The sequence below is a fragment of the Pleurodeles waltl genome, chromosome 2_2 (assembly GCF_031143425.1).
Source record: "Pleurodeles waltl isolate 20211129_DDA chromosome 2_2, aPleWal1.hap1.20221129, whole genome shotgun sequence".
NCBI lineage: Eukaryota > Metazoa > Chordata > Amphibia > Caudata > Salamandridae > Pleurodeles > Pleurodeles waltl.
In genome coordinates this window covers 507,636,092-507,654,829 of record NC_090439.1, presented here as the reverse complement: position 1 = coordinate 507,654,829, position 18,738 = coordinate 507,636,092, and the positions used below count along the sequence as shown (strand labels likewise).

Sequence of the window (18,738 nt, the reverse complement as noted above, 5' to 3'; positions counted from 1 at the left end):
CCATCTTGGATGCAGAGGTGTGAGGGCACAATTGACAGCTCTGAGCGGCCAGTGCCAGCAGGTGACGTCAGAGACCCGTCCTGATAGGTGCTTACCTTTTCTCTGTAGCCAATCCTCCTCTGTGGGCTATTTAGGGTCTCTCCTGAGGGCATCTCACCAGATAACGAATTCAAGAGCTCACCAGAGTTCCTCTGCACTTCCCTCTTCGACTTCTGCCAAGGATCGACCACTGACTGCTCCAGGACGCCTGTATAACCGCAACAAAGTAGCAAGAAGACTACCAGCAACATTGCAGCGCCTCATCCTGCCGGCTTTCTCGACTGTTTCCTGGTGGTGCATGCTCTGAGGGCTGTCTGCCTTCACCCTGCACTGGAAGCCAAGAAGAAATCTCCCATGGGTCGACGGAATCTTCCCCCTGCCAACGCAGGCACCAAACTTCTGCATCACCGGTCCTCTGGGTCCCCTCTCATCCTGACAAGCGTGGTCCCTGGAACACAGGAGCTGGGTCCACGTGTCCTTGAAAGTCCAGTGGCCCTTCTGTCCAAATTTGGTGGAGGTAACTCCTTGCCTCCCCACACCAGACAGTAGTCCTGTGTACTGCGTGAACTGCAGCTGCTCGGACTTCTGTGCACTTTTGTAGGACTTCCTTTGTGCACAGCCTAGCCCAGGTCCCCAGCACTCCGTCATGCATTGCCCAACTCGCTGAGTTGGACTCAGACATCGTGGGACCCTCCTTTGTGACTCTGAGTCGACCGCTGTCCTCAGAACTTCTAAGTGCCTGTTCAGGTGCTTCTGCGGGTGCTGCCTGCTTCTGCATGGGCTCTCCGTGTTGCTGAGCGCCCCCTCTGTCCCCACCTCCAAGGGGCAACCTCCTGGTCCTTCCTGGGCCCTAGCAGCACCCAAAATCCTCAAACGCGACTCTTGCAGCTAGCAAGGCTTGTTTGTGGTCTTTCTGCGTGGAAAAAACTCTGCATCCTCCAGCACGCTGTGGGACATCTTCTGCCCACTGGAGAAGTTCCTGGCACCTTCCGTTGTTGCAGAATCTTCGGCTTCTTCCACCCAGAGGCAGCCCTTTTGCACCTTCATCCAGGGTTTAGTGGGTTCCTGCCCCCCCCCCCCCCGGACACTTGTGTGACTCTTGGACTTGGTCCCCTTCTTTTACAGGTCCTCAGGTCCTGGAATCCATCTTCAGTGTTTTGCAGTCAGTTGTTGTCCTTGCAGAATCCCCTATCTCGACTTTACTGCCTTTCTGGGTTAGTAGGGTCACTTTACTCCAACTTTTCAGGGTCTTTGGGTGGGGTATCTTGGACACCCTTAGTGTTTTCTTACACTCCCAGCGAACCTCTACACACTACACTAGGCCTGGGGTCCATTCGTGGTTCGCATTCCACTTTTGGAGTATATGGTTTGTGTTGCCCCAGGCCTATTTCTCCCTATTGCATTCTATTGTGATTCTACATTGTTTGCACTACTTTTATAACTGTTACTTACCTGATTTTGGTTTGTGTGCATATATTTGGTGTATATTATTTACCTCCTAAGGGAGTATATCCTCCAAGATACTTTTGGTATATTGTCACTAAAATAAAGTACCTTTATTTTTAGTAACTCTGAGTATTGTGTTTTCTTATGATATAGTGCTAAGTGATATAAGTGGTATAGTAGGAGCTTTGCATGTCTCCTAGTTCAGCCGAAGCTGCTCTGCTATAGCTACCTCTATCAGCCTGAGCTGCCAGAACACCTCTAATCTACTAATAAGGGATAACTGGACCTGGCACAAGGTGTAAGTACCAAAAGGTACTCACTATAAGCCAGGCCAGCCTCCTTCATCTATGATTTGAGCTTCAAAGCAATACAGAAAAATACAAAAGAAACAAGTATACACCAAACAAATGCTCAAATATTGAAATCAGAGATAGAAAAAGTTTTCACATTTTCAATTATTCTTCATTTCCCCAGGGGTCCTCAGACCACAGGTTACGAACCACTGAGCTAGAGGAAGCAGGTGAAACACAGGGCTCGGTTATGTACATTTTTTCACCAAAATGTAACATTTTCTCACAGGCCTCATGAGTGATCCCCTTTACATAGAAACTGTGACAAGGATGGATTTTTCCAGTGAAAAGCAACTTGTGGAACGTGAAAGGACATAGATGGTGAGCAAACTGCATACCTCTTTTGTTGTTAGTATCTTATAATTGCAAATAAATACAAATAATTAATTGATAATAGATGTAGTTCTGAATTTAGTTTCTGTCTGACCAGACACACTTTACCTAAAATGTATCCCATATCTATGTAAAAAAACGAACTGTAAAATATAATGTAAATTGATACTTACAAACATCTGTCCTTCTTCAGTTTTGAAACTTTCATCTGTAAAGCTACAAAAACGTAATGAAAAAAATTATGAGCATTCTAAAGGGCATTCTCAAGTCCCAATGTTAAAAGCCACATCACGGAGCATTCCTACCCTTGGACACTGTCACTGAACCCGGAATATCGCCAGTGGCACATAAAACTGAATTTAGATTTTGCATCTCCTGAAAATACAAGCATATTGAGCCCCATTCGGTATTGTATAAGTAATGTGCCATGTCGACTTTGGCTCCGCCACCAAGATGCTGCAATCCAATGCAAGACTTGGTGATACCCATGAACACTTAACTGAAGTTCTGCATGCTTCTATGAATTTGGAAAGGACAGAGCATCCCTCTAAAGTGGACATAACAGTGAAGATGCAACTGAAAACATACAATAACCATTAAAAAAAATATCCATACATACAAGCAGCTATTCAGACTAATGTATTTTACAATACTGCTCTCAGTGAAGTTATACACTGGTTAAAATGTTTATAAAATCAGTTCACATGTTATAAATACCTTACGTTATGGAAAACTGACGTTTTACTTATTATCAACTGTTCACAAGCAAAGGGATATTTTTAACCAATATTTATTTGGTGCAACATGCCTTGTGGCAGATTCTCAGAAAAGGGGTATGCCTAATTTCAACATTAGTGAGCAAATAATTCAATTAGTCATTTCGAGGATTTAGGAGCAGCATAATTGCTAAATTAATTTTTTTTCTCCATTTTTGAATTTCTTCAATAGCAAATTTTAAGTTAGGAGTGGGCCTGTAGGCATGCTTGCGTGAGCCTACCTGCCAAAAAACAATAGACACTCGTGAACCCTTAAATTTGCTGGTATTCACATAGACCTTTCAGGTAGTTTACCATTATGGATGCCACTCAAATTAGCCATGTGAATGAGTGTCTTTCAACGGTGGAAAAGGGAGGAAACCACCAATATTTAATGGGGGTGAAAAAAGTGTATGAGTTTCTCCACAGGGGCTCGATATATTTCGAAATTAGTAACTGCAAGCCCATCCGTCTATCTCTTAGAAATACACCTTACCTAAAATGCCATCCAAATTATTTTGATGAGTTGACTCATGACATGTAGTGACCATACCAGTATAGCGTTTGGCTAAAATTACCATTCAAATGTGAGAGATCATCACAATAATTGTGTGATCCAGCTGGCGTTTTTGTCCAGGGTTCTTTATGATCACCTTTGTAATCACTGTATAATTTGGACAAATACGTTTAGTTGAAGTATTACTGTACAGTCTCCATATCGTGCAAACTGCCCTAGACATTATAGATCCCTCTGTAATATGCTAAGGGCCCTAGTTCAATTGAGATCCCTGCACCCTACCACCGCACCCCACTCCAAAACATTTACCTTAATGTTTCCTAAATCTCTGTCACCAGTCAAACCTACATGCCTGTTAAATCGATGCTCCTATACTGCAATATTGCTTCAATGCATTTTAATGACATCACGCAAATTTACTGTTCGGCTTTCTGCACGGATTCCATGTCTGGGTCATGTCTGCTGAGAAAGGGAACGGTCTGACCCAGCTGAAGGTAAAATCTTCGGTTTGTAGACTATCAACTATTCTGGTGGCAAGAAAAATGTCAAACCAACATGAGACGGTGTAGAAGTAACAGTAAGACAAGTAATGACTCTCTTTCGGATGCAGCTATCTACAGAAGCCTAGAATGGCGTACAGATCCACCAAATGTGCCTCTTTCTTGACAGATTAAGAAAGAGATGTTGCACTGTGCCTTGATTAACTATCCATTATGGCTTGGGCTCCCAGTAGCGCATGTTTCGTTGAATTTCTCACAGCCATTCAGAACATCAGTGCAGAATTCAAGTGTCTCAATGTTGAGGGCATTTAAATGTATTTATCGGGATTGTGCAATTCCTAACAATGAAACCTGAAACAATCAGATATCTAGCATCCCCGTATCTTATCACCTCGTGCATCTTAAAGTCTAGTGATCTGCAAATCATGGTTAACACTCCTCCTGGCTGTGTGGAGTAGTGCGGAAAATACTTGTGGTTTCCCCTATATTTTAACCCCCTGAACTCCCACATGCCTTGCGTTTGGGTCACCAAGCAGCACACTGCTACTAGCACCATGCTGGTCCAAACGTGGCAGAGGTACCCACTGTAGTAAGAGATGAAGTAATTTCCGGTGCAGCTGTCATACAAATTGCTTGAAGGAGTCTTGTGTGGTTTTATTTTCTACACAAAAAAACGTAACACTCAGCTCTTTCTCGCTGCATTCTGTGTTTGAATGAAATCTAAATACAGCACACTCGGCTTTAAAAACAAGGCCAATGCACCGCCAGAGATCATCAAGCCTGATGTTAGTCTGCACCAAGACTCCTAAAGTAAAAAAAAAAGAGGCCTGCCATTCTTTTTGAGACCCTCCAAACATCCCTTGCCCCCATGACACTACTGATGGTGCCAAGGATTTGATGAACACCGGTCACGTACCATTCCAGGATGGCAACAAATTCAGACTACGAGAGAATACTGGCACGGAGGTTACATCAAAAGGAAATTCTTAAGAACACTGAGAAGGTGTCTCTCATCTCAGAGGAGCTCAACACCTGCAAAACACTGTGCTCCGTCATGCAGATCTGAGAACCGAATTAAAGTCCTTCCCATTCATCAAGTCAACCAGGCATCTGCAACAGGAGCCCAGATAGTGTGCTTTAATCCTGCTCCACGCCCAAAGGAAAGGAGCACAATGCAGCTCCTGTATGAACAGGTACCCTGTTCAGCTAAGCATCTGGGATTGCAACATTGGCAACCAAATAAAATGGCATTGCTCAAAAGGCCAACTTCTGGGTTACGGTAACGTTATCCTATGATGGCTGAACTAGGGAGGAGGAAAGACAGTTGCTTATCAATAGAGGAGCACGCTTAGCTTGTGTTTAAACACAACGTCAAAACCGTTTGTTGTCTATCTCTGTTTGTGTGTAACTATAATCAAGGCACAAGTCCTAAAAAAAGAACCTGACATCATGCCGCATCACAGGAAGTGGCATCACAACATTTGTCCTCCCTCACAGAAATTGACATCAGATCTTAAGACCTCACACGTTCAGCAGGTCTATCAGAAGTACTTTTAAGCGCGATAAACATTTAACAAATGAGATTTTGTGCTGGGGTTGTGCCAAAAAGGTGATGCAACCTGGACACAAAATCTGTGCCTCAACTTGTATATTCATTTTTTAAAACGCTGCCATAAAGAAATTGGCAACAAGGAAAAACTTGGCAGTAAATCTATTCTACTTAATTGGTTGCAAAGTCTGCATTTATATGCTCAGGCACCTGCTGCAGAGATCTTTCAGTGCCCTGTAAAATCTTAGGGAATAATGCGAATTGTAAGAGAACTCTGGGGTTAACGCATTTGCTGGAGCCATCGCCGTTTTTTCTAGTCACAGTTTTGAATCAAAGTGGCATAGACGGTTACTATGCCTCCTGCAACGCACATCATGTAACATGCAGATGATTTTATGTAATTAGCCTGCTTTTAACACAGAGATCCTTTGGTTACTTGCAGTAAAATTGTAACTCTTCTAATATAGCACAGTGAGCAATTATGTTGGTGATCAAACAACCCAGATTTACGAGGATAGTCCCGGTTTTCAGACGATTGTCCCGATACTTTTGTTAATTTTACATACATGTCCCGGTTTTGGAACAAAGCACAGGTCATCTGGCGAAGCACAATGTATAGATAGGCTGTCATTTCATACAATTTCTTAAGTATGACATAATTTATCTGTTTCTGCCAGGCATCACAGGAGGAGGTCGCAGCTTGCTCCCAGCAGAAACAGAGGGAGGGCAGGAGGGGCAGTGGGGGCGCAGGGTGGAAAGTCCTGCCATTGTTAAGGTTATGTGAACATAGCCTTGTAAGTGTGTGTGTGTGTACACAATTTACAAGCCTACCATACACATATATAACATACATATATACACACACACACACATTTAAAAGGCTACACCAAAAAACGGGACAGGCCAGATATAGAAGTAGGACTAAAGGCCTTGGTCCGTCTTTTATTTCTGACCTGCCCCAGGTTTTGCTTTTCAAAATCTAGTCACTCTAGCTATAGAGTACATGCACACCCTACACCTTGTAACCCTCACTGTCTTATGCAACATATATTCTGTACACTTATTTACACAAATATAATTTATCATCTATATAATATGATGTAAAGCGCCGTGACACCATGCATTGGGATAAGTAGCTTGTGGTATTTTAAATTGTTATTTGTGTAAATACTGGGACAGACTAACACATTTAACATTCTTACAGTGCCTGCATATCTTTTATATACAGGGACTGAAAAAAGTCAAAACCATGCCTCTCTTAAGAACGTGTGAAGTAATAAGCGATGGGCCTTTGTTTCTCCTCCATTGCATTTGCATGTAGGTTTGAGGCTCCAGAGAGCTCCTTGCCAGGATACTCTAACAGCAGCAGGCCTCATGGCCCTTTAACTTCGGTCTTAGTTTTGGGCCCGCCTGAATTTTATACACAAGCCTTGTGTATGATCCCATTCACTGTCAGTTGTTCGCAATTGCATCTGAAATGCATTTCTGTCCCCTCACTCACTGGGCAGTTTAATGCATGGCTGTCTATTTAAAAAACAAACAAGAAAACAAAAACAAAACAAAAAAACAAAAAAAACAAAAGAGAAGAGCGCCAGTAACTAGATTTTAGTTTGCATTTCACAGCGCTGTGTTTGGCGTTGCGACACAGGATCCTATAATTTTTTTTTTTTTCAACCTCTGTCATGTTGCATTGTGAGGCTCGTAGTTTTATTTTAACTGTTTCTTCATGAACTCCGGAGCCCAGCTTACAAAGAGCTGTTGGCTAGAAAACCAGCACTGGCCACTTCTTAGCTGTGTTTTAAAAACTGTACACAGATGTCTCGTCGGCTCCTTTAAGATTTTACAAAGTTGACTACTCCATTAATAAAAATGTTGTCTCAAGCATAAATCCAAATGTAAACACAGAAGTGTAAGTAGGTAAGATAAACATGTTGTTTACTGGTGTCTTCCTACCACAAGAATAAAAACATAAGGGCTGAGCAATGAACCCTACTTCTCTTTTCTAAAAACACATTTAAGCATTTGAATACTGCCTCTTGAATATTGCCTATTGGGGTGAGATATAGGTATCTCACATCAAATATTGTGAAACAGTCCTTGGCTCCCAGTGCATGTTCAGCAGCTTCAGAAGGGAGAGGGTGGGGAGCAAAGGGGCACATTTCCTCAGTCCCCAATCATTTAAGAGGCCTTGAGCATGCTACTGGTGAGGCTGTCCGCAAGTGCTGCATATTTCACTAGACAAGTCACTGCAATCTCAGCTTGTGTTATAAATAAGGCATGTCCATGCTGCCTAGCCACAGTCGCAGCCGAATGGGTGTGGGAAGGCAGGGTGGGGGAGTTGCATAGGCCAAGAGACCGCAAACCAAGAGTCCTACACCAAAGCATCCCCCGCTTTGTTACCAGTGCCAGTAGGACAGCGCTAATAAGGCAGTAACGGCTGGGTCCCATAATTCTTTGCCTTGTCGGTGCTGCATCATGTTTGGTTTTGCAGAAACTTCGATGCTGAGGAGATTGGCTCTTAGCTCATCCTGGAACTCAAGGCCTGCTGAAAGTATCGCTGACTGGCTCTTTATTAACAGATGAGGTTCAAACTTTTACATATAAAACATTTATTTTAGATTTACTTTAGCACCTTGTATCATTTCACCAGGTAGCCTTTATTAGAATTCGCGAGCCACACCCTTTCGTCCATGACAGTTTAATGATGATTCAAGAGGCTAGTCAGTTGTCTTATATCTCATATATATGCCTTTCATTTTATAGATGGAGTAACATTACAGTTTATTAAACCATACACAAGAGTTATTGTTGTACAGCGTGAATCTTGAACTAAATTATTTGAATGTGTTCTTTTAGATATTATGAGCATGGAAAAGGAGGTACAGTAATCACCATGGGTCACATTGTTTGGTCAAGTTAGGAAGCCACGATTGAAAGCAGGGTTCCTAATTAGAAATTGTTCAGTCACAATCCTGGATGGGTATCTCATTCTTTCACTCTTCTGCCATGTTGACAATTTTATTTGTGACCCCCACGGAAGTCAGCTGTTTTGTGGCACCTATAGATGACCTTTATTGTTGTTATAGATAAAGCAACATTATTGTCTATTAAACCATTAAAGAGAATGTTTTACGTGGAGTGCACATCCTGAACTAAATTATTTCAAAGTGCTCTAAAATGTGATGATCATAGAAAAGGAAGCGGGGGAAGAAAAGTAATTGCCCGGAGTCACACAGTTTGGTCGAGCAGAGAAACTGCCTGAAACCTGGATCGCTGGGTCAGGGACCTGCAACTAGTTTTTGCCCTGGTGCCAATGAAAGCTCTTGACTCGCATGGCATGGTAGGCAAGCACAGTTAAAATAACCTTTGTATTTTTATAAGATGGGGCAACAGCATGGGGAACACCACTTTTATAGAGCAAGTACACTTGGCTCAGAAATAGTGCAATCATCCCAATTTCAGAGGACAGGTACAGATATGGTAGCATCAGCCAAGTCTTTTCCATCACAGCAGTAGCCTAAATTTGGCAGCAGCAGTGCAAGATTGACTTCCTCACAGAACCAGGATTGTACAGCAGTAAAAAGGCAAGCTGCCCTCTCTCTCGGAAAGCAACAATGCAATCTTCCATTCTCCACAAAAGAGATATCACCTCCTACAGAACATGGACAGTTAAAGTACGAGTGACAATTAGGTTAGTGAGTGATCTCTGGAGTTGGTGTTTAAGTCAGTGAGATAAAGTATGGGTGGATGAGTGAGAAAGTATGCGAGTTTAAACAACATTCTTGCTCCGGTAATATTCCAAGCCGGCATCCCGAAAGTCCAGCTGTGATCAGATGGAGACCTGCCGCTCGAGTAGATTCTTTGGTGTTCAACACATTGAAAAGTAGACATCACTTAAACAGTAATTATTCAATGGAGTAGCCAATCTAAAGTCTAGGTAACTATGGTCATAACAGGCAGACAAGTGCCAACCGCTTCGAAAAGGTTTTTACTGATACGCTCCAGGCCCTCTGCAATCCCTGGTGCAGTGCTACATCTCTTCGAAATGTTAAGGGTCGCCAGTGGGGTTATTTGTCTTTTTGCATCACACAAAGGAAATGGGAGTTCCATACTCCTGGACATATTGTATTCCACGTGGGCCACGCCTACTCAGCAGTGATGAACTTCTAACAAAAAGACAAGCAACCCCCTGGTAAAGGATAACTTTCCGAAATGCTGGGTCTGTTAAATTTTTTTAAAACTTCATTTTGGAAATTATATTATGGAAATTACAGTAACAATGACAAGTCTTTGGTGATCACATATGAAAAAAGATTAACACTATGATTTATCACCAAGAATAAAATGTTTCTCTTTTAAATATTTTCTGGATTAATGGAATTAGTTTGCGTCAGTATCTTGGAGACACCGCTGTGCATCAGTGTGTCCCCTATGCCACTTAGATGTGGTCACCATTTTCTTGCAGGCCAGGCCCTGCAACCAACCCCCGCTGGGCACAGCCAAACCACCCAAACCTGTATACATAAGTCTCTGAGTGTGTGCATGAGTACCCCAGTGGGTCTGTCAGTGGGTGCATGAGTGTCTGAGTGGGTTCATGAGTGGGTCTCTGAATGGGTGCGTGAGTGGGTCAGAGTGGGTGCATGAGTGTCTGAGTGGGCGTCAGACTCTGAGTGGGTGCCGGAGTCTCTGACTGCATCTATGAGTGAATTAATTAGTGTCTGAATGAGCCTGTGAATGTTTTTTTAATATTTATGGCGTTATTCGCAAATTAATTGCAACGGTAAGTGCTGACAGTCACAACGACTTTGCAAATATTGCTCTTGGGGAAAAAAACCCTTTTTCTCGACATTCTACGCATCTGAGGTCCCTCAAAGACCCTTATATTACAGAAATTGGGTCCGGCTACATTCAACCAGACCCCTTGTGTAACTTTCAGCCATTTCAATTGAACTCCAGGGAATGTTCCGATCAACTAAAATGGCGGCCGCAACTCTCTGCTCATGTTGCGGTCAGCCAATCAGGGCATTTGCATTGGCAAAAGTATTCGCTGCAATAAGCGCTAGTCGTTACGAAAGATCCACCGCCCTAGATATATAAATCTGGATTTCTTTCAATGTCGTGACAAACACCAAAAGACAAAAAGCACGATCTGAGTAACAAAATCCAGCATTGTAGCAAATTTGGTGTAATTCCATCCAGCGGTTCGAGCTGTAGTCATGTTCAAAACTTCTATGGGAATTAACATGGGAAACGCACTTTTTTTAGCCCCTTTTTTCTCAGCTCTCGCTTGACAGATCACGCAGAAACTTTCCATGCGCAACAATAATCACTGGCACACTTTTTTTGGTACATTTTGTGAAGATTTGCCAAACATCGATGAAGATATAGGCAAGTTAAAAAATGCTTTTCCTATGGGAACATTGTCCTAACAATAACTACATACTGGTTTTTTTTGGGGGGGGGGGGGAAGGGAACAACAGCATGACAGCAAAAGCATGTTGAAATGTTCTAGATCTAAAACCTGCAGCACAGGCAAGCATTCTGAGGGGAACGGAGGTTTGAGGATATTAGGGTAGTGCAAAATCCTGGCATGTAGTACACAGCAAAATGTATTATTATTCTAGACGTTTTCTGATTCTTCCTTCACCCTCTGTGCAGTAGGTCGGCCAGAGTCAAAGTGATGGCAGAATATCAATCTGGTTATGCAAATCAGCTGAGGCACTGCTTTTATTAGCGGCACTACACCTGCGGAAGGATGCAGAGCCCTGATTTGCATACTTGACGGGTCAGGTTTAAACCAAAATGTATGGAAAGGAGACTTGGTCAAGAAGTGTTGCCAGCTGGGAAGATTGAGCCCAGGCCAGCAAGAGCAATTTCTGTAAAAGGTGCACATTGTTACCTGCACTTCCGCTTTAAAGATATTGATCGAACTGTTTTAGTGACATAAAGGCTGGAAATAAGTAAACTATTGTAAGCTGAGTAGCTGAAAACGAATGCATTACACCTGCATTATAGGTTCACCCCATGGGATAGCACAAGCTTATGCAACTACATCCTGCGAGCATCCTTTTGTAGAATGTCCTGACTGCTTTCATCATGCGAATTCAAGTTCCTGCATTTCTCTATCCGGGCATTCCGTGCACGGTATGTAGAAGTAGGCTGATCGCATTCAGAAGCCATCGTTCAGGTGAGAAGGCAAAGCCTAAAAATGCCAAGAAAATCACTAATTACCTTTTCCCTATTAATAAGTTCTGCCACCGAGCAGCACAAAAAAGGACAAAAACACTGCTCCTCCATATCACTCATTATATTTTCCCTACTAAGAGGTTGTGCCACCGAGCTACACAAAAATATACAAAAACACTGCTCCTCCAGTCACACGCCTGATCTAATTTTATGCTTGCCTAGGCCCATATATTTTAAACAAGCATTGGCAATGCAACGGGCTTCGCGTTTGCTTGAGCTAGAGCAATTAGCATTGTAAACTCCTAACCGGACGTTTCTTGCCACATAAATTGAAAATGAAAATAAAACAGTTTCACATAACTAACTGGACTTTTCTTGCCATATAAACTGAAAAGTAAATGTTTCACATAAGCGAGCTGACGGCCAATAAGCAGACACACAAAGGGAAATAAAAGTTCACTCGTAGTGAAACCTATCGGCAAAAGTGCAATTTTCCATGTAACCGTCAAAAATGCAATTAACTAAGCAACAGGGTCAATGTCATGCAAAGCTCTCGACTTCTGCCCAGTGAGATCGTGCTGCGAAAAAAAAAAAGAAAAAGTAGTCCAGAAACCGGACGGAAAACATGGAGCCTTGTATGTTTTCAGTACTTGGTCGCTGCGCTCGAAAAGGGCTAAACACTGGAAAAGGCATGACTTATGCATGCCTTTCACTAATGAAAGCAAGCAGATTTTAAAAGTCAAGCCCATGAGCCAATCAAAGAGAATGACGTACCATGGGCGTGGTTTGAAGCCCAAAGAGACATTACAACACAGGATGGAGCGCTTTGCGCTCACCCCTAACAAGCTCACGAACGAGTGATAGTGAAGGGTGTGCGGTAGGCATGGTTAAAAGCCCAGATACATACCAACAGGTCAGAAAAGCAGCGCTTGGGCGCTGATATGCTCGACCTAAAAACATACATAGGCATTAAAAAGCATGCCGTGGAATTTGGATGTACTGTCTCTTCAAACGAGTATTTAAAAATACACTTTACTGTAAAATGCCGCTGATAGGAACAGGTCTAATAAGAAAAATGCTCTGGGACATCTACACAAACATTTGGAGGCAAAAAGTAAATATTTTGTCCAGCCATTGGGTGCTTTGAATCCATTAAGTTAGACAGCATATTACTTAGTGATGGTGAAAAGCCATATCACAACTACTGCACTGGGTGAGGTTGCCCCTATTACCAAAATTTTTTTATTTTTGAAAGACTGACGATAAAAGTGATTCTGTGAAGAACTCCGTCTCCGAAAACAAAACAAGCACTGGTAAGCCAACAGATCTTGAAGAAGAAAAAAATACGACCCGACCATTTGTCATTCTGAAGGAGCGCACACCAACAAAAATCATGCGGGTGCTTGTTTATTTTCCATTTTATTCACCAATCAGAGTTGGAACAGTACAAAGAAAATACATTCTTAAAAAGAAGCAGAAAAATATATATATTGTGTGTGGGAAGCAACAAAGATGGCATGGGTGGGGAAGAAAGCAATCGAGGGATTGAAGCAGCTTGCAGCTCTGAAGAGTCACAGAGGGGGAGTGTGGGGGCAATACAGAGGGTGGGGAAAGCAATATAGAGGGCGGGAGGGAAGTAACATTGGCAAGAGAGAGGAATGTGGAAAGTGGGGGAAGAGAATCACAGGGACTACACAGACAAATATGGGGTGGCTGGGGAAGCACACAGGAAAGAACACAATAACAGCGGGGAGAGGCATACGAGGGCAAACACAACATAGAGGAGGCTGAAAGATGCATATGGTGGTAGAAAGCAAAATGGAGCACAGAGGAGGGCGAAGAGAAGTACACAATCGAGACAGCTGGAAAACACATACCCTTGTGGAGTGCATTCATACTCCCGAAGAGGGACAAACAAAAAGGGAAAGTTGAGCCACCACAAGCCGATGAATAAAAATCAAGAAAATGAGAGTGACAAAAACAAATCAACTAATGGTAAGCAACAGATAGGCTCCAAACCCACTGTAAGCTGACAACAGGTCTGTTTGCCATCATCCAGCTTGTGCTGTCTTGTAAATGAGAACTAAAAAAAAATGAGAAAGCGATATAAGTTATGAAAAAAGTATAGGCCTAAGACTGATAGCGCCAGCCTGCTGCATCCACAATAGCAGGAAAAGTAACTACGTTCAGAGCAAAAAGCACCTGACAGCCAAAGGTGGCAACTCCTGTCAAGAACCATTGCATGTTCATTTAGAAACAATAGACAAATTCAGAAATGCCACCTTCTAAAAACAGGAAATCTACCCCCTTTCCCCTCAACAAGTCACCAGTACCACAACAATAAACACTTTCTTGGACATTTTCCTCTAGCTTCTGCTGAAGCAGGTGTCTTAATTTGAAATTATTAATGAGTGTTTATGTAATTTGAATAATGAATTTTGTAGAAAATGAAATTATGTAGAAAATAATGCACACGTTTGAAAATGTGACCTTGAAGAATGGCCACCAGTATTCACGAAATGTACTAATTACTGATTAATACTGATGAAATATTGAAAATATATTAGATTAAAATAGTAATATGTCATTTTTAGGGTTATGAAATATGCGTTAGCTTATTAATTGTAGGCCTTAACTTAGCAAGTGCCTTGGCCTAGTTTTGCCAGGCCTCATGCAGAAGCTCTATTTCTTAGCGGTTAATAAAATGCTGATGGAGTGAATTAAACTGTGAAAAGTCCATTGTCTTATTAAAAGTGCTTAACAGATGTTTTCTGTGGGTACCGACAGACAGGAGATGATGTCCCTAGTAATGTATCGACTTGTGTGTAATGTGTGTGTAATGTGTGTGAGATGTACTTTCCCAGGACGCGAACAATGAAGACACTGACTGGAGATAAAGATGCAAATTTGTTACCTGACGAGCTGGATGATGAGGACATCGTAAAGTGGACCAATCAACTTCATGTAAAGAGCTAAATATTAGAATTCATAGATTTGATATAAAAATATTATTGGTAGTGTATAAACGTACGATTAATTGACCAATAGGGAATTAGGGGAGAGTTTAGGTGACTGATATAACAATGCGACAGAGGAGAATTATCAGAATTTTTAGCCAGATCTTACCCAGTTATGAGATGCGATTTAAGAAAAGAAGAGACTCGAGAGATTCTGTCATTGGGCTCATACTCACTGACTGAGAGCCTGATGTTTTGCTGATCAATTGATGACCTGAGGACAAAGACGGATTCTGCTTGCTGACCCATACCATGGATAGACAGATAGATATGACAATGTGACTGAATTGTATTTATATGCCTTTTCTTTCTAGGTACAAACTGCACTGTTTTGATAGTTTCCATACCTAGATGTTTTCTAAATTTGTGTTCTAAATTGTTTTGCATGAAGCCCAATATGCCAATGCGAGTTAGAGGCGGGTATTCACATGACGACTGACGAGTTACAAGGACTAACATTTTGACAAATTATCTTGCTGAATTCTATGTATGCCATATCCTTGTTGCAGCTGACTCTGCTTTTGATTTGTACCATTGTCTTAGAATGTGTTGTGATTCAAGCTTTCATTAGATTGTGTTTCTTCTGCCGCTTTGGTTAATCAGTGTTGTTCTTATATGTGTTTCATTTGATATTGAGATTAATCTACATGACTTTAGCATTATTAATATAAGGGAAATAAAAGCACTAAACTTTAAAAAAGGTGTGGTTATTCATGGCTGAAAGGCCATGGTGCGTGACAGTTACTGACTCCATTGATTATTGATTACTAATGATTGTCGATTATTGAAAATGTATTATTTGTTCATGTATTGGAACTATGGCGAGAAAATCTTAAACTAGTCAAAAGGTTCATCGACCAATTCGCGTCCCCCTTGTAAGTTTACTTATTAAGGTCGTACGCGCTAACAATTCAGAGAATATAATCAAGTCAGTAAAAAAAGGAAGAACTCTACGCAAGTTCACTAATAAAAGCATGATTTAATGGATCTTGATATACATCTCTGCATAGTTGATTTTGACAGCTTTTATTAATTAGGTACACTGTCTGTGGTACATTTTCACTTTTCAGAGATTCACCCAGCAAAGTATTTTATCTGGTGGTGTTGCTTTTCTGTACTGTTGCATCTGCTGATGGAATTAATGCAGTAGGAAATACCATTGGTATCAGAAACAGCACTGACAGAAAGCATAATTTTTGGTCTTTGAGCTCTGCCAGCAATATTCTTTTTCTTTTTGCTGAGAGCAGTACATGTTTACTCCAACCACACATAATTCTACCCAAAACAACTGGGTTGAACAGGAAGTGATGTCAGTGGGACACAAACCAAAATTTCTGCAATGTGTTTTTCACCCTTGGGTGGCTTTTTTGTGCTTCTGACAAACAAATTACTTGCCTTCAGTGACAATCTTTCTTGTGAATACTCTATCTAACCGCAGATTCCTCAACTTTAGAATATCTCGAGGCGCACAGACTGGATCCGGCAGATTTAAAAAGAGTGGTCCTGAGTGGCTCTGCATTGGTGCTGTTCCACCCCGAAAGTGATAGAGCAGAGGTGCCGGTAAGCGCCACCCCTGAGCACTGATGTAATTTTCTTTCTTGACACTGTCAGAGTTCTTGGATGCAGAGCCAAACAATAATCAGAGGTGTAAGGGTGTAGATTCAGAAATTAGAACTTTTTTTTTATAGATTAATTAAGAGAGAATTCCACTGAAATGGGAGGTGCAAGGGAAGTGAAGTATCTGAGGATATATAGAGTATCCACCAGAAAGAGCATTACCAAAGGCAAGTAACTTGTTCTTCTGAGGAATACTTCAAATGCCAGATTCCTCACCTTTGAGATAGATAGCCCAGCAATACCGGCCAAGCTGGCGGGTGTGATGAATGGCTCAGGCTAGAAAGTACTGCAGGACCGAAGGAGCAAAAATACCTTCCCATTGGACTTGGAAGTCAAGGCAATACTGCTTCTTGAACATACGCACTGATGCCCACCTCACGCCCTGACAGATATCAAAAGCAGACACTCTGCATGCCAACACGGTGATATCGGTGATAGCAGCCTTAGCCCTGGTGGACTAGGCCCAAGTATTTCTGGCGTTTGCATCTTGGCAGTGTGGAGCAGATCCTAAAAAGGAGTGCTACTCACCTTCACCAACTTCCCTTTCTTTGCCCCAGACACCTTCACAAAGAGCTGATCAGTTTCCAAAAGGTCTTTGGGGCAATTGACGTAAAAGCACAAGGCTCTTTTGAGGACCAGTCAATTAAGTCTCTCCTCATGTTTTGATGAGTGAGGAGAATCAAAGAACTTTGGGAGAGTAACTCATTGCCCAACGTGAAAAGCAGTCACAACTTTAGACTAAAAGACCTCCTCGGTTCTCAATACTACTTTATATGGGAAAAAGGTGGTGTAAGGCAGCTGCACCAAGAGTGTTTGGAGTTCCCTTACCTGACAAGCCAAATAACATAGTTTTCACAATAAGAAGACGTAATGGTCAGCTATGCATTGATTGGAATTCAGTGCACATGAGGAAGGTAAGGACCCAATTAAGATGCACCAGTGGCATCACAAAGGGATTGGAAGAAACCGCATCATAACAGGTGATTTGAACAAGGACACCCTGTGCTCACTCTATCTGGAACGCATCTAAAAGAGAGAAAAAACCTTCCTGGGAACTCCAGCGCACAAACGTTTTGACAATGTGTGTTCTCAGCAGAGGCAAAAAGATCTAGCCATTGCTGGAAGATGCACTGTGCCACAGGGTATAATCGCCATTCCTGATCTGCCAACTGAGTTGGTCTGTCCTGGTGTTTAAAGATCTCAAGAGTGAGTTTATGACCAGGGAGATGCCCTAGCTCTCCAGCAAGCACCAGAGATTAAGTGCTTCTTGATACAGAACCCAGGATCCCACCCTGCTCTTCTTTGAAACCTAGGTGTAATCAGACAGGTTACCAAGGTGCCAGTCCCACTGAAACTTCATGTTTTGTTGCATGGTCGGCACATGCCACCTAGCACAGTCAATGAGCAATATGCATGAGACAAAGAGTCCCAGAAGCCTCAGAGCCACTCTCACCAAGACCCAGGACAGAGGCTGAAATATCAGGACCATAGTCTGAATGTGGTTGACTCGGTGTGATGAAGGGTAGGCCCTAAACGGCACTGTATCCAAGATGGCTCAAATGAAAATGAGCCTTTCTAAAGGAGTCAGGTGTGTATTCAACAGATTGAAATTAACCCCTGCATTGCCAGGGGTCCGCCGATGCCTGGAGGTGATCTATGACAGACCATGGCACGCACACCTTTAAAACAGTCGTCAAGGTATGGGAAAACTGGAAACTCCTACCTCAGAAGGTGTGCTGCAACCACCTATCACTTTCATGAACACTCAAGGGGCACTATTGAGGCCTAGGAGGAGTAAGGCAAAATTGAAAATACTCCTGGTCCAACTTGAACTGCAAATAGCATCTGTGGTACTGCAGGATAGGCATGTGAAAGTAGGCGTCCTGTAGGCCCAAAGTCATTATCCATTTGCCTGGATCAAGGGAAAACAGAACCTGGCTACTAACATGAGTAACTTGAATGTGTCCTTCTGCAAGGTGTTCAGAGGGCAGGGACCTACACTAGGACAAAGGCCTTCATTTTTAGGCACAAGGAAATAGCACAACAGCCAGTCAGTATTTCTGGACCTTTGGCCGAAACAGCCTGTACTTCTTGGAGCAAGATGGTTGCCAGCCTTAGGGGGAAATGTCCAATCCTATCCCCCATAGGATGGACTTGTACCATTAAGGGCAAACTGAAGTGGGTTAGAGACTGAAGCTGCTGGGGCTGGGAATTTTGCTGAACCTGGTGGCCTGGGCATTGTCTACTTGATCCCTGTCCCCAAAACGACTTGTGGGGCAGTCTTTCATTATGGACAGTGGTGCTCTGCCCCCTCCATTTTACAAAGCATGATTTGAGTGTCTGTCATGTTGAGCAAAGGTCAGCCAGACAGACACTCAAAGTCAGGCAGCCTTAGTCAAGCTTTGCTGGGCTGAATATTTCACAGTCTT

At 42.5% G+C, this 18,738-nt stretch overlaps 1 protein-coding gene across 3 annotated transcripts in view; it reads right to left on the bottom strand.

Moving 5' to 3' along the window:
• The window catches only part of RBBP8 (RB binding protein 8, endonuclease), a 382,091-nt gene that overhangs the window by 206,187 nt on the left and 157,166 nt on the right, over positions 1–18,738 (bottom strand). For all 3 annotated transcript variants that reach the window (XM_069220014.1, XM_069220013.1, XM_069220015.1), the window contains exon 3: positions 2,342–2,384. In XM_069220014.1, the coding sequence (XP_069076115.1) occupies positions 2,342–2,384 (43 nt within the window). The remainder of the gene's footprint in view (positions 1–2,341; positions 2,385–18,738) is intronic.